General features: G+C 45.5%; 2 protein-coding genes across 3 annotated transcripts in view; one reads left to right on the forward strand and one right to left on the reverse strand.

The window, feature by feature from the left end:
* Nucleotides 1-962: 962 nt before the first annotated feature.
* On the reverse strand, nucleotides 963-23186 carry DUSP29 (dual specificity phosphatase 29). The gene is made up of 3 exons (XM_047825768.1): nucleotides 22987-23186; nucleotides 8777-8997; nucleotides 963-1207 (listed from the first exon to the last, which is right to left on the reverse strand). The coding sequence occupies exons 1-3, from the start codon at nucleotides 23184-23186 to the stop codon at nucleotides 963-965; spliced, it is 666 nt and encodes a 221-aa protein (XP_047681724.1).
* The window catches only part of SAMD8 (sterile alpha motif domain containing 8), a 142935-nt gene continuing 127835 nt past the window's right edge, over nucleotides 8818-23917 (forward strand). Inside the window, exons 1-2 of one of the 2 annotated variants that reach the window (XM_047825761.1) lie at nucleotides 8818-8948; nucleotides 9714-9776. The gene's annotated coding sequence lies outside the window, so the exon portion shown is untranslated. Of the gene's footprint in view, nucleotides 8949-9709; nucleotides 9777-23917 lie in introns of both variants that reach the window. The other variant, XM_047825759.1, reaches the window with a different exon arrangement.

Here is a 23917-nt window from a genome sequence, read left to right on the forward strand (position 1 = left end):
CAGCTCTGGCTAGGATTCTGCGAGCCCTGGCTCCCGAGGAAGGTAGAAGAGCACAAGGCAAGGGCCAGTGTACGGGACTCAGGACAGCAACCACCCCTCCCCCGCCCCCCCCTCCCGCCCTATCCCTAATAAATGAGTTGCTCTCTGCAGGTTGCAGACAGCGGCATCTATGAGTGGTGATCCAAGCCTGGGGATTTCGTGGAAAAGAGGATGCAGGAGATGGTAAGGAAATACAGATGCCCCAGAGAAGGGGCCTGCTAATAAGCTATGCAGACTCTTCTGTAACACAGCTCTCCCGGGCACTTCTCTGCAGCTAAAAAATAAATTTATATTTTACAATTATTTTTTAAGAATGTGACTTTCGGGGGCACCTGAATGACTCAGTTGGTTAAGCGTCTGACTCTTAATTTTGGCTCAGGTCATGGTCTCACGGTTCATGGGATTGAGCCCTGTGTCAGGTTCTGTGCTGAAAGCCTGAAGGCTGCTTGTGATTCTCTCTCTCCCTCTCTCTCTCTCCCCTGCATGTGTGAACTCTCTCTCTCTCAAAATAAATAAACATAAAAAAAAAAAAGAATGTGACTTTCAGACAAAGCCAAACATTTAATCACAGCACAATGCCTACATATTTTCCAATCCTTTTCTGCTTCCATCTTACCAGAAAATAATAATAATGATGACAATAATAATAATAATAATAAAATACAGGCACCTTTGTGCAGAACTGTGTGCTCATCTGTAACCAATTCTGCTGAGAAGGCAGTCTGCCCCATTCTGCTATGAAGCCAAGTCCTCATCCAGGAGGCAGATTTGAATCCCCCCCCCCCCCCCATTCATCAGCATACACCTGGGAAGTTTAAGATTGAAGGAAGTCAAGCTTTGGTTCACTGTCCCAGGTCACAGGGCAGGGCTATTTCAGCCTCCCTCTCTATTCCCGAGTATCTCTGTGGGCCCTGCTAGGGGTGCTATGGCTCCTTCTCACCAGCCTTCTCACTGTTGTCACTGTGCTTGGCCTGTCGCCTCTGCTGCACCAGCTGCTTGTCCAGTTCCCGGAGCTGCTTCAGAAAGCCCCGGTTGGGTAGGACACAGCGGTTCTTGGCCACTTGTTGAATGGCGTCCACCAGTGTCATGTTCTTGTGAATCATCAGGTAGGCCAGGACCAGGGTTGCTGAACGGCTGCGGCCCATGACACAGTGAACCAGGATCTTACCTGAAATGCAGTGGGAAGAAGAGGTACCACACTATACTGGTAATCATTGCATTCTTCACCACCATGTGCTCTCGGGGGGAGGGGGGGAACACCGATTTCCCTTAAGAATATCCTTGATGAAGCAATACAAATTAATTTTTATCAAATTTCAGCCTTTGGTTACACTTCTGCTTAATATTTTGCGTGATGAAATGGTATGTACACTTAAAGCACTTTGGCTGAGTGCCAAAGTAAGATGGTTATCTCAAGAACAAGCACATAGGAGGTAGAGTTGCAAGCTGAATTAGCCACTGTTTCATGAAACACTGTTTTTACTTAAAAGAGCAAATGACAGAAAAACCATGATAATTCACACTTGGATATTTGGCAGACTTCGTCTCAGAAGTGAACAAAGTAGGGAGCCTGGCTGGCTCAGTTGGAAGAGCATGCAACTCTTGATCTCAGGGTTGTGAGTTTGAGCCCCACGTTGAGTGTACTTATTGCTCAAAAATAAAATCTTAAAAAAAAAAAAGTGAACAAAATAGGCCTTTCATGTCAAAGCAAATAACCAATGGTGTTTGTTGCCAGTGACAAAATTCAGGCTTTTGAGGAAAATAGAATTTTGGAAAACTTGTATCTATTACTGTGGGGTTGACAGTTTCCCAATACTTTTAGATTTTTCTGTTAAGATTGGTGGTGATATTAACAAATGTGTTCTTTTGATAACATACAATGAAAATTGTCAACATTTGGAAGATCTACATAACTTAGTGAACCAATATTTTCCAAATGACCAATGTGGGATATTACAAAGTCATGCGTGAGTAAAAAAAATCCATCCAAAGTGCAAGACAGACCAATGGATTTTCATATAACAGAGTACGTATGAAGTTTATGTGTATGGTTTCAGATTGCAAGACATCATAGCTAGCCTTTAAGAAACTATTACTTGTCAAGTTTTGGTGTAGTATTAAAGAAAAATATCCATAATTACCGGAAAAGGCTATTAAAATATCCTTCCCTTCTCCATCTACATGTCTGAATGAAGCTGGATTTTCTTTATATACTTCAACCAAAACAACACTACCATGGCATCAGCTAGGCCCGGCTTCACAGTGTGAAGCAGCTTCTGCACCCTTCAGGTCTGCATTTGGTAGTGCTCTCGAGCTCACACAGTAGTACATCAATGTGCGTTATCTCATTTTATCCTTAACAGAAACTTCAAGGTTTCATTATCATCATTCCTGCCTCACAGATGGGAAACAGGCTCAGAGTGGTGAAATGACATGCCAGAGGTCACCCAAAAAGCAGGTGCCATGGCTAGAAATAGTTAAAAGCAACTTGTTACTGAGGCCCTTCTGTGTGCTAGCCGCTGGCCACTGTGTTCAGGGGACAGAGAAAGTAATGAGATTAGGCTCTCCGGCTGTCCCCACCAATGCCATCCCAGTGGCTGCCCTCTCCTGTGTTTGTGGGATAGGGGCAGCTTGAGCTATGTGACTTGTGACTCCAGTGATGTCTCTTCCTGAGTCTCAGGCCTGTGGCTCAGAAGGATGACCAAAAAGACACTTATGAACATCACTGAGCTTATGGAACATCAGGATATGAGAACAGCTTGTTGAAGAATACTTCTGAACAGACATGGCTCCCCCATGTCCTTCTCACCGCCACCCCCTCACCTGTGCCAGGGGACCATGCCCAGGATCATGCCCAGGCAGAGTGAGAAATCCAAGATGGCCTGACCGTCAGGCACAGGATTCTCTCTCCCCTCCTCCCAGCTGGCAAGGCCTGCACATCTTGCCCATCAGGAAGAACTCCATGATGGCCTCTCCACACACACAGGGCTGGCGCAGAAAGGTGCTTCATAAGGAACTGTTCATTTTGTCACAATTCATTTTCACCAATCTCCACAAGCTTACCAGGCGGCCCTGCAATCCCACCTGCCATGATGCTGAGCTACAAGAGTGTGACCGCACCACATTTCCCTTGGGCACATTTGCTAGAAAGGAAGGCAAGAAGCAGGGCCTGCTTCTTTTTTGCTGGGTCGGGTTTGGGGGAGGCTGGCCCTGGCTCTTGCATGGCATGGTTGTGCTCCTGGACTGGAATGTCTACCTCTGGCATTCTAATCCCCACAGACTGTTCCAGAGGCTGGCTGGCTTCTTGCCAGCTGTGCTGATAACTAAAGCGTTTCTTCCTCTCCTGGCAAAAAGGGTAATTCTTTCTGTCACGACTAAATGCTTGAAACAGACGAAAGCTGTAGTTCATTAAGTCTTTTGGGAGCCTGAAGTCTGTTAAGTGGGAGGAGGGGAGGGGAGAAAAATGGCAAAGGGAGATGGAGGGGGTTGGAAGAGAAAGGGGGAAGGGAGAGAAGGGCGTGCTCAGCTCCAGCAGAAGCTCCTGGAGCTGAATTTTGGTTTTACAAAAGCGGCGTGAATGCCCTCAGCCATGTGAGCTTGGTAGGTAGGTCTTCCTCCCTTGGTAAAGGGCCTGTCTCAGCACCCTCCAGGCACTGCTCTCTCTTTGCTCTGTGGCTCTGCTAAGCACCACCCTTTGGGGCCCAGCATTGGGTGGTGAGAAAGCTCTCAGAGGGTTCAGGAGACAAGGGCAAGGAGACCTGCACGGGGCCTGCTCCCGACATGGCCCATACCGGAGAAACTAGGAGGCTCTCTGTTAGACACCAGCCAGAGTTAGGGCCCTAAGTGAAGGCAGCTTTGTCAGGGCACACATTTCCTAGATCAGTGGCTTTCACTTCTTTGTGTGCCCCCTGAAAACACAACACACAGTTCACAGTTTACGTGTACATAGCCCTACCTCGCCCCCAGATCGTCCAAGTACATTTTTACATAGCTTACCATACTCGATCAGCATGACAGACTGATGATGAAATTATCATCTCCATTTTACAGAAGAGATAATGTGCAAAGAAGTGAGCGGCCCTGTTTGCACAGCTGGGAAGTGACAGAACCATGCATGATTTGAGCCCAGGCTCCCTGACACCAGATTCAGAGCTCTATGTGATATCACAAGTGTGTGTGTATCAGACAAAAGTTCCACAAGGTAATATGAACTTTTACTACGTGCAATGCATGCTGCTATATTCAATTATTTTCTAATCAATTCATTCTTTTTAAGGAAATGCTGGCTGCACTCACTAATCTCATTTTATGACACACCAATAGGTCACAATCTATGTTTGAGAAATGGTGATTTCAATTTAATAATTCCCCTTAGCCTTTACCAAAAGGTGAATTCCCACAGTCTTATAAAGAAAACCCATATCCAGAATCTCTGCTGCTCCCCAATTGCGTATTTTCAACTGGTGACCAAAAGATAGACCTCTGTCACTCAAATCATATATACAGGCCAAGCCTGTTACCCACCGACCCCACCAACCCCCACCCTCAACTCAACCCCACCCCTGCCAGCTGTGCCCTCTCATAAACAGCCTCCTTCCTGGTCCCTTCCTCCTCCTTCCCCCTGGTTTTGGGGGATACTCTTTGCCTGTCTCTTGCTCACTCACCTCCCTCAGCAGCCTGCAAAGGCAGCATTCATACTTCTCCCAAAACACTTCTGGGGGTGTGGAAGCCATCAGAAGAAGGGTCCACATTGTGTTTTGAACTGCTGGGGGGCAGGCCTGTGTGTGCTGCAGTAGGGCAGGGGATCCTTAAAATACCCTGAATATCTGGTCTGGTTAAAGCTTGGAGGCACCAGAGGACCATGCTCCTGCTCAAAAGCAGACTCGCTTTGTTTATTCATACCTGCCTTAGCCATAATAGATTTTAAGATGCCTTCAGAAGCAGGCTGTGGACTGTTTAAGAAAAAGAAAGAAAGAACAAACAGAGAGTGGTGATACTAAAATCTGATCTTTAGAGACTTACAGTATCTGCCCCGGGATTTCTTAGAAGATTTCATTAAATTAAGCCCACACTACTTCACCTCTGAGGATGCCATGGCAGGAGGAGTGTAGGCAGTCCAAATGGGGTTCCCATGGCAGTATTTTGTCAGTACTTCTTTCTCTGCTGAAGAATGACAAGTTCAGTTGTTTCAGATGTCATAACCAGCAGGAGTGCCTCACCTTTCATGATTTTTGGTGACCTCTTATACAGTTAGGTCACCGAGTGCTCAAAATAAGAGCAAAGGACTCTCCTGAGAGGTCCAAATGACAGAAGGAATTCCCGCTGGCCTCTGATCAGCTCTGTGACCCTGGGCACATCACTTGGCTTCTCCAGGCCTCTGTTTCCCCAGCTCTTGGGGCAAAACACTGGACTAGATTATTTCTGAGATTTTCCAAGAGTGACTGCGGTTGCCTGGGGAGTTCTTTCGGAAGAGATGCGTCAGGGTAGGATAGGGGTGGGAGTGGGCCCCATGGGGCTCACTACAAGCCCTGGGCACAACTCTATAGCACCACAAGAAAGGTTTTTTCAACAAGAATAAACAAGACTGGATGTGAGGGGCAGCAGTGAGAAACAGTGTACGCTTGGCTGAAACTAGCCAAGGAAGAACAGGAAAGACAAGAGAGGGGAGAGAGAGAGAGAGATGCCTTGCCTTTGGGCCAGACTGTCCATCAACACCTCTTACATCAAGAATATAATAAGAAACATACGAGTGATCCTGGCTCTAAAATGCTACAGTAGTGTCCCCTAGATCTCCAATGAACGACTAGACACACCACATGGCATGAAGGCTGAGCACATGCCATCCCCACTGGATGGAGTCTATGACAATGTCATTGCTGGGCTAATGAGTATTTTTATTTTGTTACTCTGACTACTTAGCACAGGTTACAAACTGACAGTCACTGGATATCTTTTGTTTGGCCTTTGCAGTATTGTAAGAAGTTTTCAATTTGTTGCCAACACTTAAAAATTGGGCAATTTCACATTAAAATCCAGATTGGAAACTTTTCCTGAAAAATCAGATCTACCACATTTGCATTGATTCTCACAAGATGCTGGCTGAGACTGAATAGCAGCTGCCCCCTTTGGAAAATGTATGGGGCTCTCCACTTAGCTATAAGCACCCTCTACCCACACTCCTCTGCTTTCCACACAGCTAGCTTCATTTTTTTTTTTACATTCCCTACCAGGTTCTGTAGAGTTCACATTTGATTTGAGCCCCAGACTTGAGGATATTCAATTGTGAAGGGCACTGAGAAGGGACCCCAGCCTCCCTCCTGGCAATGAGGTCATGTCCTGCTCTCTTCACCAGCCAACTATTCTAGTCCCACACTCCTGCCCACTGATTCTAATCCCTGCATGTTCTCTGATCTGGGCATATACTTTTCTCTCTTGACCCTTTCTTTGCTAGGTGCTTTTGACCATATGGTCCATTAGGACCCACACGGGCCTGACATCGCCACATCAATGCTCTGTGATCTGCCCAGGCCTAAGTATGACTTGAGAGCCCCATTCTTTCCTAATTTAGCAGGGGTGGGGGTGGGGGGTGAAAGACTCTAAAATGTTGTGCCAGGAACTGAAAACAAGCTGTCATACGAGTCTATTGTACTAGTTCAAAGTTGGAATGTCTTTTTTCCTTTTGGGATTGGAAACTTTATTATTATGATGCACACATGCTAGTGTGGTTATGTGCTTCATGGTGCACAACCTCTTTTTATCAAACACATCTGAGAACCTGCTGTGCACCAGGTTCTCTGCTAAGTGCTCTATGTGGGTTACTCCTGATCCTCATTATAACCTTTCAGGGTAAATATTTTCATCACCAGATTGAGAAACCAAGGCTTAGAGAAATCACATTGTTAGTAAGTTGTGAATTTGATCCCCGCCCTGTCTTCTCTAAAGCCTGCCAGACCCCTTCCATTAAGAGAAAGTTTGAAGATACAGTAATGGCAAAAGAGTACATTAAACAGAAACTGAAGGATTGGGTTGTTGTAGCTTTTTGTTTTTTCTTGTCAAATATGTTTTCAGTTAACTTCAAATAATCTGAGGCAAATTTTACCTCATGTTGATGAGTCAGAGTCCAGTTGCTTTTTGATACTGCTTGGAAACCCAGAATGTGCATAATACAAAAGATGGTCCATAAATAGACTCATAAAAGCACGACTTTGAAATGAAGCATCCCTTAATATAAGCACTTAGGCTCTGTAGGTTTTTCTTCTTTTCATTGTGACATTGCTTTCTGAACCAAAATAATGGCAAATCCTTGGTGCCTATGGCTACCTGTGGGGCCAGGACCACTTTGGGATGGCCATCAAGGTCTGGGACTTGGCCTGCGCCCAACCTGCAGATTGCAAATTCCTGAAGCAGGCCAGCTGGTCAGGCAGTGAGCCTCATAATCCCAGACTCTTGTGGCAAGAAAGGGTTTCAGTAGCTGGATATCCTGAATTATGTGATGGTCCTATAAAGGAGTATGACGCGTGTGTCTGAAATCAGAGCACAGAGGAGGGAGTTGAAGTCCCTCTGGCCTCTATAAAATGCCCTGAGTTACACCCTGCAGCAATAACTGCACATTGTTTTACCCCCAATGCATACCTAAGCCATGCCTTTCTCTCTAAAATAGCCTTGTAGACTTAACCTGGATTAGACCAGCTAAAACTGTATTTTGAGTGCAAGGACTAGCACTGTGATTTTAAAAAATGGATAATTGGGGCACCTGAGTGGCTCAGTCAGTTGACAACCGAGTTTTGGTTTCGGCTCAGGTCATGATCTCCCAGTTCATGGAATCTGAGCTGAAATCAAGAGTCGGACACCTAACGGACTGAGCCACCCAGGCACCTCCACATGATTTGTGGGATTGAGCCCCTGCACTGGAGTCTATGCTGACAGCTTAGAGAATCCTCGGGATTCTCTCTCCCCCTCACTCTTTGTCCTTTCCCTGCTCTCTCTCTCTCTCTCTCTCTCTCTCTCTCTCAAAATAAATAAATAAACTTAAAAATTAAAAAAAAAAAAGAATGGATAATTAACCTTGGGAAACTTGGACACCACGAGTGCAAAACTCAGATTCTCAAATATATTTTGCCATATATAAAGGCTAGATTGTCAGCTTTCTATAGGAGGCCTAACTAGACGGAGTATGTGGGAAGGAGGGGATTGGGGGAGGCTGCCAGCTTGGTTGGTTGGCAGGAAAATCTGAAGTCTCTCCATAGATTCCCAGTCAAGGCAGCTTCCTGAAGGTTTTCTGGCATTGAAGCCCCTAGCTATTAGTCAGGTTTGGGTGCAGGCACAATTAGTGTCTGGGCTGTAGTCCCAGGTTTGAGGGCATCCAGACGTCCCTGCTGCTCCAAGGATTGCTGATGAGCCTTAGGGGATTGGGATTCAGGCCAAAGGCCTTTCCTCTGAACCCTCCCGATCCCGATTCCCCACAGAGGGGATCAAGGCCCGAACCCCACCAGCCGCATGCTCAGTGTGGTTCTTGTGTTCCTGGGCCTCGGACATTCCCAGCTTAATCACACACAACCCCCGCAGAACCGGCTTCAACAGTGCGCAGATCCCGCCTCCAGCCAAGGTGAGGGGCGGGGCTTCGGTTTGGGGCGGGGCTTCATGGGGCGGGGCTTCGTGGGGCGGGGCTTCGTGGGGTGGGGCGGGGCCTCGGGCGGGTTTGTTGGGGTTGGACCACCAAGGGTCACAGGTCTCTTACTGTGGTCGTGGCTGAGCGCTGCGTCGATGAAAGCGGCCGCCGGGTAGAAGAAGACGCTGAGGTCGAAGGTGGGCAGGTCGTCCGCCTCAACACCGTGGTATTCGATGGCCATGTCGCTGTAGTAGTCGGGCCCAGTGTCCACGTTCCAGCGGCCGTGGGCTGCATTCAGCACGTGAGTGAAGCCCGCCTTCTGCAGCCCGTAGCGGTCCAGTGCCGTAGCTCTGGGCACGAGGGGAGAGGCTGGTTGGCTAAGTGGTGTCGTAGCCTGGATCTAGGGTGAAACTCGGGGCCTGCCAATGGGTTTATGCCATCAGTTCCAAAATAAAACCTAGTCACTGCAGTGAAGGACTTCCCTGGTCCAAAACCCTGATTACTGACCCCTTCACCGCTTGTTTCTGGATAGGCTGGTTCGAGAAGGGAGAGAGTGGAGGGTGGGGTAGGTGAGCTAATCGATCGTCCATTCATTCTTTCATCATTCACCATAAACAGAAGAGCTTAGTGCTAGACACTATGGTGGTTGCAGGAGTGCAGTTGTTACCTGCCAACTCCCCTAGAAGACCGCCAGAATAATCTGTTCATCCAGCAAAGCTGAATGTAAGGGAGGGGGTCACCTTCACAGAGCCTCAGGAAACCCTTTAAAGCAGGTCGCTCCTCTGAACCTTCCAGACGTTTATAGGGTTTGGTGGGCTGGGGCTGGAATGACTGATTTAAGATGGTGTTACAGTGCAAAGATTTTATTGAGATTGGGCAAAATTCTTGACATTGATGTTCACAGGGTTGGTGAACACGGTGCAGAACCCTTGCTTTGATAAGTGAATCATTGCCTAGTTTGGCAAAGCGTTTTTCTAAGGAGAGGTATTTGAGCTATTGTTTGAGTTGATTTCAGGAGCCAACAGTGAAGTTATTTTCTGATTTATAGCCTTATCTTTCTAGACAGGAATTTCCAGGAAGAAAGAATAAAGCCATGTTGAAGTAGGTGGCCTTGGAATATGCGGCAGAGGTAGGTTGTCAGAGGAACCAGGAGTTATTTCTGTCTAGAAGGGCCAAGGGAGGCTTTATGGGAGAGGGCTGTTTGAGTTTGTCTTACTACAAATGTTAACACGGTGATGGAGGGGAAGAGGGAAGCAAGGGCAGGGAATTAGCACTACTTACAGTGTGGAGGCTGGAGATAATGAAGCCCTTCGAGGAAATGCTTATTATTTCCTGCAGTCAGTCATTTATCACAAATAATGATTTAAAATCTATTGTGTGCCTGTCACTGTCCTGGGTGCCGATGGTGCAACAGTGAACAGGTTAGTCAAGGTCTCTCGGGACCTCACTCTCAGACACTGCACTCCCTTCTACCTCAAACCCACTATGACCGAAGGATGAAATAGCAAAAAAGTGAGGCAACTGGGTGGCTCAGTCTGTTGAGCGTCCGACTTCGGCTCAGGTCATGATCTCACGATTTGTGGGTTCAAGCCCTGCATCAGGGTCTGTGCTGCCAGCTCAGAGTCTGGAGCCTGCTTCAGATTCTGTGTCTCCCTCTCTGCCTCTCCCCTCCTCATGCCCTGTCTCTCTCTGTCTCTCAAAAATAAATAAATGTTAAAAATTTTTTTTTTTTTTTTAAGTTCAGATGGCAGTAAAAGCTGTGCTGATGACTGTGGTCCTGCTTTATGTAAGGTGGTCAGGCAAGGCCTTGCCAGGAGGTAGTATTTGAGCTAAGACTGAGGGATGAGAAGGAGTTAGGAAGGAGTAGAGTTGGAGGAAAAGTGTTTCATCCAGGCCTAGGGAACAGCAAGTGCCAAGAACAGAATGGAAACAAGCATGGCTGTAGTAGCAAGGGGGATAGTGGTACAAGAGGAAGTTGGAGAGATAGGCAGGGGCTGGGTCATGGTAGACCTTGTAGGCCAAGGAAAGAGTCTGCATTTTACTCTAAGTGTGGTGGAACATCACATGCTACAGAGGGTTTAAGGAAGAGGTGAACATTGTTTACTTTTTTAAAGACCAGTCTGGGGATGTGTGGAGATGGATTGGAGAGGGGGGAAAATGGAAGCAGGGAGCTCTGTTGGAGACTGTTGCAGTTGTACAGCCAGGAGAGGAAGGTGGTTGGACCAGGGTGGGATCACAGCAGGGCTTGCTGAGGGACTGGGAGAGGGGCAGGGAGGAGGAGGCTGGTATGGCCAGAGCACAGGATGTGAGAGGAGAGGAGAGGAAAGTCTGGAGGAGTGTGAGGTTGGAACACGGAAGTGCTTGGATCTGTATTTGGGGCGGGGGGTGGGGGTAGGGGCGGGGGTCAAGGAGAGTGGTTGAGGAGGGGTGATCCCAACTAGATTTTAACAGCACAAAGAGCAGTCTACAGCTCAGGAAAGATGACAAGGGCCTGAAACCATAATAATAAGAGGCCAGAAGTGACATTTTGCTCCAGCTGAGGACTCATCTCAAGATCACTGGTAAAAGGTAGACAGAAGGGGCCATATTGGGTACCAACAGTGATCAATACCCTGGGCCAAGAGGAGCCTTGCAGCAGGAAACATGCCACGGCCCCTTGGCCAAGGGCCCCCCATCTGTTGCTGGTTTCCTGGAGCTTTTTCTTGGTGGTGAGAGGAACCATGATGGAGTCCAGTGTTTGGGAAAGAGAGATCCAAACACAGGCATTGAGCTTTTAGAAACATTGCAAACAGCCCATTGGAATTGAGCTGTGGAATGGTGGAGAGTTCCACCAACCCCCTCAGCTAGACTTTGGTGCTGCCATCCTGACTACGGACTACATTCTGCTTTCAGTTTTTCCTCAGAAAGACCTGTTTTTCATTTTTCTTCTTGTCCCAAAGTATGTATACAACAAACGTTATGCTTTTGGGACATAGATCTGCACTCAGTTAATGCCTCCACTAATGCAGTCCATCTTGCTGAGTAGCAATCCACCTCACTTTGAGGTTGAGCTCAGTGGAAAAATTAAAATGAACTGTCCTTGACAGGAAGTTCCTACCCACCATAAAGACTGTTATCTCTGGGTTCAGCAGCTGGGTTTCAACATAATCAAATAGTAGTTTGAATAAATAGCAATTTGCACTTTGTTGCTTTTGGGGTCAAGGATCAGGGTAAATATGTGACAAGACTCGTTGCATGACACCTCCACAGTCAGACCACAGAGCTGGTTTTAGCTGTCTGAGGGAGAGAAAAGGGCTCCTGGGGAGGATCAGACCTGGTGGGTGTCTGAGGCCCACTGCAGGTTTTGGGGCATCCTATGGCTACCTGAGCCAGGAAGGGAGGCAGTGTCCTTATGCACCACTCTGGGATTTCCCCCAGTTTCCTCATTCAGAGTCCTCCTCTCCTTTCCTCCTTATTTACTCAGAGTCCAGTTGAGAGCTCAGAAGAGTATCCATGGCAAAATGAGGATCTGCAAAGAGCAAGTAGTCTTGGTATATAGTGGCTGTGATGGAGGCAGATCCCCAATTGGTCCAAATGCCTGGCTCAGCAATTATTGGGAGTAGGATGGGTCAGAGGGTTCTCCCTAGCACTGTATTGTTGTTTTCTTAAATTTTAGGGCCATCTGCTTACGTATGTTATGTGGGGAAGAGACTAAGAAATATGCTTTTGCTTTGGAGAAAAGCTCAGAAGAAAAACTGACTTACCAACTTACCTCTAGAATCTAGATGATGCAGGAGCCTTAGTTTCTGGTTTAGTTAAAAATCCTTATGTAAGCAATTTGTTTATTTAAGAAATTATGTCATAAAAATGTGTCATCTGATTACAAAAATAACACTTGCTCAGTGCAGATTATGAAAAACAGGGGCACCTGGGTGGCTCAGTCAGTTAAGCATCCAACTTTGGCTCAGGTCATGATCTCACAGTTTGTGGGTTCGAGCCCTGTGTCGGGCTCTGCTCTGACAGCGTGGAGCCTGGAGCCTGGAGCCTGCTTCCTATTCTGTGTCTCCCTCTTTCTCTCTCTCTCTGCCCCTCCCTGCTCATGGTCTCTCTCTCTTTCTCTCTCAAAAATAAGTAAACATTAAAAAAATTTTTTTTAAATATGAAAAACATATTCCTTCCCACATGCAAAAAAATCACCTGTATTTCTACCACCTAGAGATAAAGTCTCTTTGCTTTTTGATATAAGATTCCTCAGTTGCTTTTCTATGCATAGATTTAGATATTTTATATAGAGATTTGTTTGGGGGGTACAATACTACATGTAAGTTTCAAAACCTTTGACATAGTGATAAATTGTAAACATCTGCCTCTGTCGACATACAGCCTTCAATAGCTGCCTGCTGTTCTATTCTGTAGGGAAATCTCAATTTTACCTCACCAAGCCCCTACTTCTGGATATTTGTCTCCTCTCTCCCCCTCTTGCTCTTGCTCTCTCTCTATCTTTATCTCTTTCATGAAGAGGGAGTGGCAGGTATTATAAGAAACACTATAAATGAACAACTTTGCTTTATTTCTTTGGGCACATCTCTGATTACGTCCTTAGAAGAAATTTTAAGCAGAATTTTGGGGTCAATGGGTATGAGCATTTTTAACACATGTGCTGTGTTGCTAAATTATCCTCCTTAAAGCTTGCTCATTTTGCATTCTTTGCTAATTTCACTGGCAAAAAAAAAAAAGGAAGGAGAAGAAGAGGAAAAGATATCTCATTTTCATTCATTGTAGCAATAAGGCTGGACATTTTATCACACATTTGTTGGACTCATGCAGTTTACTTTTGAAGAACATTGCCATATCTCTGTTTCTGACCCAATTCCCTTTATCTCCTCTCACTGTGAACCTCTGGCCTGGCCCTGGATTCTTAGTGACTCCCCTCTTGCATGGCCCAGTTTCCTCATTCGGAGTCCTCCCCTCCTTCCTCCTTATCTGGCCTGACCCAGCCTCCTTTCAGCTCCTCTGAAGTTCCTTCAGGAAGCTTGTTTCAACCCACTACCCTTGAGGAATGGCGAATAAGAGCACTCTTGGTGAAGCAGTCTCCTTGGGCAGCACTCCTAACATTCCACTTTTCCAGGTCTCTTGCTGCCCTGCTGATCCCCAGCCGAAATACCTCAGCATCCACCCCAAAGCCCGTTCCGCCCCACTCCCCGGGTGTATGCTCTGGCGCAGAGGGGAGGAGGGACATGCATGTATACATCTATTCAAGCCCTCCCTCAGCTCCCTTGTGGTGGGAAACCAGCTGCTCCCACATTGTCAGGATTCTACATTGGGCACTGAAGAAAGTCCACCAGTGACTGGGCGTTCTCTATACCCTTGTGTCTGTGAAGACCCACCTATTTCCTGCACCTGACTGTGGACTCTTGTTTGCCAATAGCCTGTATCCTGTACTCTGGCACCCTGTTCATTCTGGTGCATATGACACTTTGGTGTTTGCGTGTTATTTCATGGGCATGACCCTGATGGAGACCTTCTCCTTTGGAGTCTCGACCACACCTACTGCTTACAGGTGGATTTTAAAAGCAGGCATATTTCTAGCTTTTGATCTCCATCAATTCTCCATCAATTTCATCAATGAAAGTGAAATTCCCTGGCTTTCTAGTTTCTTGGGTGTTCTTGTTACTTGCTGACGATGAAACTGTTTGGTTTTGAGGCCCTTCAGAACACACAGGGCTGGCAGGTGCAGTTTATACACTTACACTGCTGCAAGAGCTAAAACAACTGAACCTCTGGGACCTTCAGCTTTCTTTCTTTGTCAAACTGAACCAATTACACTGGCAGTACTTTTCCTTACAGGATTCTTGTAAATTGAATGATGCCATACTCGAGTTTCTTTGAAAGGTTAAAAGATAAATTTAAGAGAAGAAAGCAGTAGAAAGATGTACAGCAAAATGTTACCAGTGGCTATCTCTGGGTAAAGGGATTATAGAGAATTTTAATTTTCTTCTTTTTGTCTGTGTTTTGTAAATATCCGTGATGAGTAGGTCATATATTCACTTAACATGCAAGTGTTTACCATGATTTTTATTGATATTTTCTTAGTTCTTGTGAGACACTGGCTATTCAAAGATATAAGGTGACCCCAGCATTTTTAATTCTTGTTAGATATCCCTTCATCATCTGCCCCAAGAAGGGAGGCTAAGAGGGGAAAGAGAATACTCGGAGGCTTGGATTTGAGAAGTGATATTGTATTAATGATTACACTAGGCATTTTGCTAACCATGAAAGGAAGTGGTTGATGTTGCTTGAGGCCTTCACTGAGAAGCCTACTGGAAAAGCCCAGCCAGGTCTCCCCATTCACTTTGCCCATGACTGGTGCCCAGTTGTATCTAAGTCACCTTTGGTACTTGGAGGTTCAGAATCCAGGCTTTCCAACTCTTTCCACTAACATTCAGCACGTTAAATTGGCAACCGTGGCTGTGTTTTCACTGCATCCTAAACCACGGTCCACCCTGGAGAAGCAGGTCAAGTTTGAGCTCTGCTTGGTGCCTGAAGGCTGAGTTAATTCCTTCTTTTTGTGGGGAAAGGTTGCAGCTGTCCAGGTGTCCCGGAAGCCCTCTCATAGGCTGAGGGCCAGCTAAGCTGACTGACTTGCTTTCTCCTCACTTTCCAGCCTCCTCAACTACAGGCCAGGCCTGGAGATGCCTCTGCTTTCAAGGCTGTTGGTCTGGTTGGGAGGAGAAAAGCAGGAAGGGCAAGATAGCAAGACCACTTGAAAGTGAGCTCAGGCTGAGTAGGGCTGACCACAGGGAGGAATCAGGCTTTAAGGGGAAGGGCAGCTGTCTGTTGATGACCTCAAAAGCCAGACCTTGGAGGCAACTATAGTTTTAATAAAAATGGAGAGCTGCTCAGCACCCCCGCCATTCAAGCGGCAGAGCAAGTTAGCGCCGTGGCGTTGGCTCACGGGATGCTGACATCAGGAGGGAGAAGAGAGATTTCTCAATTTTCCTGTTCCAGCCAAGCCTATGGGAGGCTGTCCTGCCTGGGAATTTGCAATCACTTTGACAGTAACCAGGATATTTCCCCTCCTGCTGACTACAAGGGAAAAAAAGAAAAATGAAAAAAGATTTCTCTAAGCAAATGAAAAATGTGAATGAGATTAAAGAGAGAATATTTAAATTACAGAAACTCAGTGCTTTCAAGCATACTCAAGCACTTTTGAAGCACCCATTTAGGGACTGCTGATTGATAAGAGGCGATGAATTATTCTTATCTCATCATTGACGCAAGTCCCTGGCTCTCTGGAGGGCAACACTTGGTTAACCTAATTTGAATCTAATTTGAATGACTTAAAAGTAATAAAACAAGTATGTGCTTGAACCTAATGAAGCCTAATTTATTTAATAGCACATTTCTTAAGGAATTTTATTTTAGAGATGGAAGAGACCTTTGAAATAAATCATCCTTGTATTTTACAAATAAAGAAACTGAGTCCCAGAACAGTAAAATGTTTTGCCAAAGGCCACACATAATGACCACCAGCACGGGGGCTTAAACTCTGTGCCCTGAATCCCATTTGAGGCCTTTTGCCCTACTCCATCCATGCTGACCCTAAAATTCCCACTTGTAGCAGATTCAGACCCCCTGCCGAGCTGTGGGAAATGGGTGGGAAGAGGGTGGCTGTGCCTGGAGCCAGGATGACATTCTGGTGAAAATCTCTGATCGTCGGCCCGTTTTCTTGTCCCAGTGCCTCCATTGATCCAGCACACTCAACACCACCCAGATCCTCACAGGGCTGCAGTGGTGGTGTCAACTCTGCCCTCCGTGGGCTGGTAAGCAATAGGGACTTGGAGTCATCAGGCACTCCACGTGGTGAATCCTCTCGGGATAATCTTGGATTGAGAAAATGCTGTAGAAGTTCTGAAATCCACAGGCCCATTGGGTTTTGGTGTGGCACTGCCTCCTTAGGCCTCAGGCCACCTGGGTTCCTGGAAGGCCAGGACAGTATCTGTGGGGGCAATTGATGCACAAGCCTGAAAAAGCCCATTAGGAGGTACCTTCCTTGCAGCCTGAACTTGAGTTCGTGATAGCATCTCATGGGAGAAATTTGACCAGGAGTGTTTCCCGTCTCAAGGCTGCCCTTAACACAGAAGGACCTTAATGGCAAAGCACAATGACAGTTCTTTATCTTTTACACTGTGAGCTGAGTTTTCAGAACCTGCCTGATCTGTAATAGTTCACACTTATTGGGTGTGCCGCACACGGTGCTAAGTGGCATATGTATTAACTCATTGAATCCACATCTTATAGGTAAAGAAATTGAATCTCAGAAAGCATGAGGGACTTGCCCAAGGCCACATGGGGACCAGTGTTTGACTAGGCACTGTGGCTTCAGAGCAGATGCTCAGCCCTTCTGCCTCTCTCCATGAAGAAGCCCTTGAGGGGAGAGGAGGGAGAAAAAGTGACCTGCTTCTTTGGGCTAAGTCTGGTCCCCAGAGGGTCCCAGGCATCACCAGCTACCCCAGAACATCCATCCTCACTCCTGGATCCTAACCACCCTCACTTCCAGAGCCTTGATACTTACCTTTCAAAAATTGTAGGTGCTTTTAAGGAAAGGAAGAAAAAATCAAGCTAAATGCAACTTTCAAATTAAAACTGAGACTTTGTGCATGAGGAGCCAGCCGTGAGCTTTTTGCTGCTTTGGGCAACACCTACAGAGAGACCAAGAAACAAAGGCAACCTTGCCTGCTCTCAGCAGGGTTTTAACCTCCATGTGGCTGCATTGGCAGTGGAATTAATTGCTCTCTCAATAAGCATTTGTGAGTCTCATTAGCCTTGTACCCTGAGCAGAGATGAGGACAAGCACCATGAAGCATCATGCCATGCTGGCTTGTGCCCCCCGCCCCCACTGTGCACGCAGGTCACACACTGACCGTGGAGCCTGCCTAGACTGTATATGTGTGTGTTTGTTTTGGGGCTCTACCAGGCAGAGCTGGAATGAATCGAAAGGGCAGTAACATTTTCTTGGTTGAAGGAACAAGGTTGCGGTCAGATGTCAAGGAGGCAAGCATATCTTACTGCATCACACCCTGTTGTCTGGCACTCTGTTAACTAGAACTTGACTGTTCTGCTCACTCAGTGGCTTCCTGAAGAGAGTCACTCAGTGGGCATTCAGTCTTCCACAAGCTGGCCCTGACCTACCTTCCCATGTTTCTTTCTCATTAGGTAACAATAACGATAACATTTGTATTTGTCTTACAAAACGTTCTCATATTCCATATTTCTTTGAATCTTCGTACTGATCATTTTTGGAGATGAGGGCATAGGCCCAGAAAGGTAAAAGGACCTGCCCAAAGCCACTACACCTGCAGTAGATTGTGGCTGTGGTCTATTATGCATTACCACTTGGAATATTTGACAGGTTACACTTTCCTGTCCTATTAACATGAGGGTTTGGCTTGAACTTGCTTTAGCCACTAAAACGTGGGCAGAAGTGGCATGTGTCACTTCTGAGTCAGCTCGTGACTTTCCATGGCCCTTCTCTCCAAGAAACTGGCAATATCCCAGATAGGGGCTGCTCTGTCAGCCTGGGTCCTGAGGCCTAGAGTGACGTGGATGTGGAGCAGTAAGAATTGGCCCCCCATGGACGTGGCATGTGCATGAGAAATAACCCTCTGCTGTGGTAAGCCACCAAGACGTTGGGGTCATCTGTTACTGCAGCACAGCTAAGTCTGAGCTGACCACATGGCGATCAAACATAGCTCAGTTCTAGACACCCTGAAAGTGTACATCTACCACATCTATCCCTGGTATTCTAGACACACCATCCTGCTTATTCTCACCTCCGTGCATTTCTTCATCTTGCTCCCTCTGCCCAGAACTCTGTTGAAATCCTACCCATCTTCCAGAGTCATGCTTGGAATTCATCTCTTCTGTGACACTTTCTCAGAATCATAATAGTACCAAACAGTGGCATTTACTTACTATGTGCCAAGCACTTTGTTTTAATTCATTTCATATTCACCCCACGGAATGAGCCCTATCTCTGTTGCCACATAAAGTGAAGAGAGGTAAAATAAGTTGTCCAAGATCACATAAGTGGTGGCTGGCAGAGCCAAGACTCGAACCCCACATTCCTTCTATTCCACTACCCCTTCTCCTTCTGTTCCCTGTTACATTTCTACACATCTCTTCTCCGTAGCTATAAAACAGCTTCTTTATCTGATTGACCACATTTCTTTTCTTTTTTTTTTTAATGTTTTATTTATATTTGAGAGAGAGAGAGAGAGAGAGAGAGAGAGACAGAGTTCGAGCAGGGGAGGGGCAGAGAGGGAGGGAGACAGAATCCGAAGCAGGCTCCAGGCTCCCGAGCTGTCAGCACAGAGCCTGATGTGGGGCTTGAACCCGTGAACTGTGAGATCATGACCGGAGCCAGTCAGATGCTTAACTGACTGAGCCACCCAGGCACCCCTTTTCTTTTCTTTTTTTAAAGGTTTTAAGTAATCTATCACTTCTCGGCCTTTTGGCAAAGATCAAGTGACAATTTTAAATAATCTCTACACCCACATGTAGGGCTTGAACTCAGAACCCCGAGATCAAGAGTCACATGCCCCACCGTCTGAGCAAGCCAGGTGCCCCTTGACCACATTTTCTTGATCTGAGTTTAGGTATAAGTTATACCACTTACTGGTGGTATGACCTTGAGCTGGTCACTTAATTTCTCTGAGCCTCAGTTTCCTCTTTGTATTCCCCACAGCTCCTAGCAAGGTTCCCAGTAAATACTAACTGAGCAAATGGATAAACTTTCTGAGCCCTGGTTTGCCCATTTGTAAAATAAGAGTAATAAGGGTACTTCCTTGGTTGTTGAGTTTAAATGATGCCTAGCAACCAACAGGGCACAACACACAGTAAGATATATACAACACAACAAGCTATTGTTATTAATTATTATAAGCTGTAGGAAATGTAAATATAGTGTATAAAATACAGAGAAAAAACTTACTTCTCACTATGCAGATTGAGGAAAGCTAGCTTTATGGCAGAAGTGACTTGAGTGGTTTTTGCAGAATGTATAGAATCTGGACACAGAAAGGAGGTGGGGGGCAGGGCATTTTAGGCAAAGAGAACAGCATAGATAAAGAGCCAGAGACAGTGTAAATCTTAAAATCTTAATCTCTCTTCCCTCAGGTATACCACGATTAGGGTCATATCTAAGGAAATAATCCTAAATATGAAAAGATTTTATGCATAAAGATGTCCATTGCAGCATTATTTATAAAAGTGAGAACATAGAAATAGTGATATGTCCAACAATAGGGAAGTGGTTAAATAAATGACCTTACATCCACCTGATATATTATTATCTGATAGATAATATTATATTATAATTAAAAGTATGAGAAATATGTCATAAGGGAAAAGTTTATGAATGATGCTATGTGGGGAAAAAAGATAAAATGAATAATCAATACGATTACAACTACATAAAAATAAGTTTTAAAACCAAAATAATACACAGAAATTCCAGGTGGAAATTCTGTCCTTTGATTTCTTATCCTTAAGAGTAAGGAGTAGCTTCAGAGTAATGGGGTTTGGTGATTGCTCTGAGAGATTTAAGTTTTCTTCCTTACGTTAATCACTACTTTATTATTAGAGCTAACTTTTATTGAGTGCTCACTACGTACTAGGCACTGCACGGATACTTTACATAATTATCTCACTTAATCCATACAACCCAATGAGGAAGATTCTCTTGTTAACCTACTACAAATAGAGAAACTAAGACATATATTCATACAATAAACATATATTACTTTTATAATAGGAAAACCATATATTTACTGAATTTAATATTTTATAATTAAAAGATAAGAGATTCAGATCCTCCCCCCCCATTTTGCTACTTCAATGATAAAATACACATTGTTGTGCATATTTCCTTACGTATTGATACTATTATTTCTATAAATCACATTTCTTAAAGTGATATTTGGGGTCAAAATGTATGTGTACCTTTTTAAATTTTGAACTAATTTTGGAGTTAATCTTAGGGAAGTTGCAAAACCAGTACAGAGATTGGCAATAAAAAAGAATAAAATACTCGTCCATGCTACAACTTGGATGAACCTTGAAAACATTATGCTAAGTGAAAGAAGCCAGACACAAAAGTCATATATTATGATTCCATTTATATAGGAAATGCCCAGAATAGGTAAATCTATAGAAATAGAAAGCAGATGGGTGGTTGCCTAAGACTGTGAAAAGATGGAGAATGGACAGTTTTCAGGTGGTTTCCTTTGGAGGAGATGAAAATGCTTTGAAATGAGTGGTGCTGGTTGTACAACTTTTTAACTATAATAAAAAAAAATCGCTGAACTCTGCACTTTAAAAGGGTGACTTTATGGAATGTGAGCTATATCTGAATTAAGCTGTTATTTAAAAAAAAGAAAACAGGGGTGCCTGGCTGGCTCAGTTGATTAAGCGTCCAACTTTGGCTCAGGTCATTATCTCATGGCTTTGTTGGTTCGAGCCCCGCATCAGGCTCTATGCTGACAGTGTGGAGTCTGCTTAGGATTCTCTGTCTCCTTCTGTCTGTGACCCTCCCCTACTCCCTCTCTCTCTCTCTATCTCTCTCAAAAATAAACTTTTAAAAAATTAAAAAAAAAAAAACAGTACAGAGAGTCCCATAAACCCCTCACTGATGTTCCCCTAATGTTCACAACTGGGAAACGATTGGATAAATCAGAGTACAGCTCTCCTACGAGATAGTAAAAGTACCCATAGCATGATTCCTTTTTTTCTCCTAAAAATTATTTAAAAGAAGCAAAAACCCTTTATATGTGTGTGTGTGTGTTACCTTACATTTGCAGCAGCACACATAAAGTAGTGGGAGTATGAAAGTGAGCTTAATACTGGTTACTTGGTGGCAGAATTAAGGCGGACAGAGGGAGATTAGCAGTTTGTTTTTATAACCCTCTATTTAGTTTAATTTAGTATAAAAAGACATGTAATTTTTCTAACTTTTTCAATTTAGAAATATTAAGGAGGGGCACCTGGGTGGCTCAGTGGGTTAAGCATCTGACTTCAACTCAGGTCATGACCTCGTGGTTCGTGAGCTCAAGGCCCACCTGGGCTCTCTGCTGTCAGCATGGAGCTAGCTTTGGATCCTCTGTCTCCCTCTCGCTGCCCCTCCCCCACTCATGCATGCAATCCCTCCCTCTTAAAAATAAACAAACATTGAAAACACTTTTAAATATTAAGGGGAAAAAAAGGCAAGGGATGCTGCCCCTGGATTTCCCATGACTAGGCAGTCATCTCCAGGTTTTATGCAGCATGGTGTTTATTAACATCACACACGCAAGGGTCCTACACCATCAGCTCCTGGGAGAGATGGAACCTGAGCAGGAATCCTGGGGAATAGATGGAGGAGCAGGAGTACTGGTTAATATAAAAGCTTCTGGGTTAGGCAGAACTGCGTTTGAATCCCAGATTCTGCCACCTACTGAGCTGTGGACCTTGGACCAGTTGCTTAACTGCCCTGTCCCTTGATTTCTTATCCTTAAAATGGGAGTAATTGGATGACTTTCATTGGGCTATAATGAAAACAAAATGAGCTCATTCATGCAAGATGCTTAACACTGTGACTAGAACATGGTATTCAGTAAGTGAAAGGAATTATTATTATTAATATTATTTATAGTAGACATTTTCCAGTTGTTGGAGGAATGGGAAATGGTGGCTATAAAAATCTAGAGGAGGGGACGGTGACCTCAACTTTGCTAGACCTAACATGTTCCCAACACATAAGTTGATGTGCTCCTGTGTCATCAATCTGAGAACTGACTTTGTTCTTGCCACTCTTATACCCAGCTAAAACAAAAGGCTCTGGTTCCCAGCCTCCCTTGCAGCTAGAGGCAGGGGAGGTCTTGGGAGACACTTTCTTCTGGAAAGATGCACTTACTTTCTCTTTATGTTTCTGTGGCCTGGATCCCACAGATGGTGGCTGGAGCTCTATCAGCACTATTGGCTCCTGCAACAACTTTGAGGAGGGAAACCATACCCTTGGGATGGTGGAGCAGAGCACAGGAGCCTGAGACGCTGATGACCCTGGAGTCACCACGCCAGCCCCAGCTTACCTTCCTCTGCACCTCTTTTATATAAAAGAGAAATAAACCTCTATGTTGCATAAGCCCTTTCTCTGGGTTTTCTATAATGTGAAGATAAACCCAGCCCTAATTGAGTTCTCACAATACAACTAACCCAAAAAGCAAAAGCTCATGTCTAGGAGGGAGTGAGGGGTGTGAGCTGGGGAGGGGCTGGCTGCCTTCTCCTGGGTGAGGCCAGAGGTGAGGCTTGGCCTGGACACTTACTCATCGCCGATGTAGAGCTGGGGCCAGACCTCGTTGACATGGGTGTACTGGGGACTGCCCTTCCAGAAGAGACGCTCCAGCTCAAAGGCTCCGGGGGTACAGTAGTCCTCTGCTTCTACCTCCCCCTCCACCTTCGGCAGCAGCCTCTTGGCAGATGGGTAGGCATTTTTGAGACTTGTCTTTGGTTCTCTGGATGTCATTTTGAAGCCAAGGGATTTTCTTTCGTTTCTGCAATTGGTCATGAGAGAGGGTCAGGATTTGAGTCAGCAGGAGGCAGAGGTAGGGAAAGGCCTTTACAAAAAGAGGTGGGAATAAACTGATCTTAAGATTCAACAGGCATTTCCCCTGCCTGCTGTGCTTCTGCTTCCTTTTCTCAGGCCACAGAAGTAACCAAGGAGGGCCATGATGGCAGTTAAACACTTCAGCAACATTCCATTCTCCTTCAGCGCAGTAGTGCTGGGGGCCCTCTGACATGGGCCGAGGAGGATTTGCAGCAGAGTCAAGACAGGCTTCAAGCCTCAGAAATCCCTGTGGGCAGCCAGTCCCTTGCCTCCTTTCTTTTAGCTTTTACCCCTTCTTTGGTCCTAGTTTTTCTTTTATCTGACTAAAATCTGCTGGTTCTGACCATTTTGAATCCTAATAGGAAGGGCCAGAAGATTCCTACCATTCCAGGCCTGGGATACTCAACACCTGCAGGGAGCCATTAGCCACAGGACAGGGCACACCTGTAAATCCAGAGCCCATTTGAGCCAAGCAGCCATGCACATTCTGGAATCTCCAGGAGCCCTCAGGTAGAAGGAGGCTTGGCTGCATGAGGGTTCCTCAATGCATTAGGACAGTTGAAGGCAATGTTGTTGGCTGCTCTCACGCTAGAGGCTGGCAGTTGTGCTAACTTACCAGGGGTCAGAAGAGATGTTCCAAGCTGTAAAGC

Source organism: Prionailurus viverrinus, chromosome D2 (assembly GCF_022837055.1).
Source record: "Prionailurus viverrinus isolate Anna chromosome D2, UM_Priviv_1.0, whole genome shotgun sequence".
NCBI lineage: Eukaryota > Metazoa > Chordata > Mammalia > Carnivora > Felidae > Prionailurus > Prionailurus viverrinus.

Bases quoted from the DNA above. Each gene is read 5' to 3' on its own strand.
- DUSP29 (XM_047825768.1), bottom strand. From the start codon at position 23,186: ATGACATCCAGAGAACCAAAGACAAGTCTCAAAAATGCCTACCCATCT. The intron at 8,998-22,986 runs GTAAGTGTCCAG...CCTCGTGCCCAG, and splicing joins CAGCTCTACATCGGCGATGA to AGCTACGGCACTGGACCGCT. The intron at 1,208-8,776 runs GTAAGAGACCTG...ACTGCATTTCAG, and splicing joins AGCGCTCAGCCACGACCACA to GTAAGATCCTGGTTCACTGT.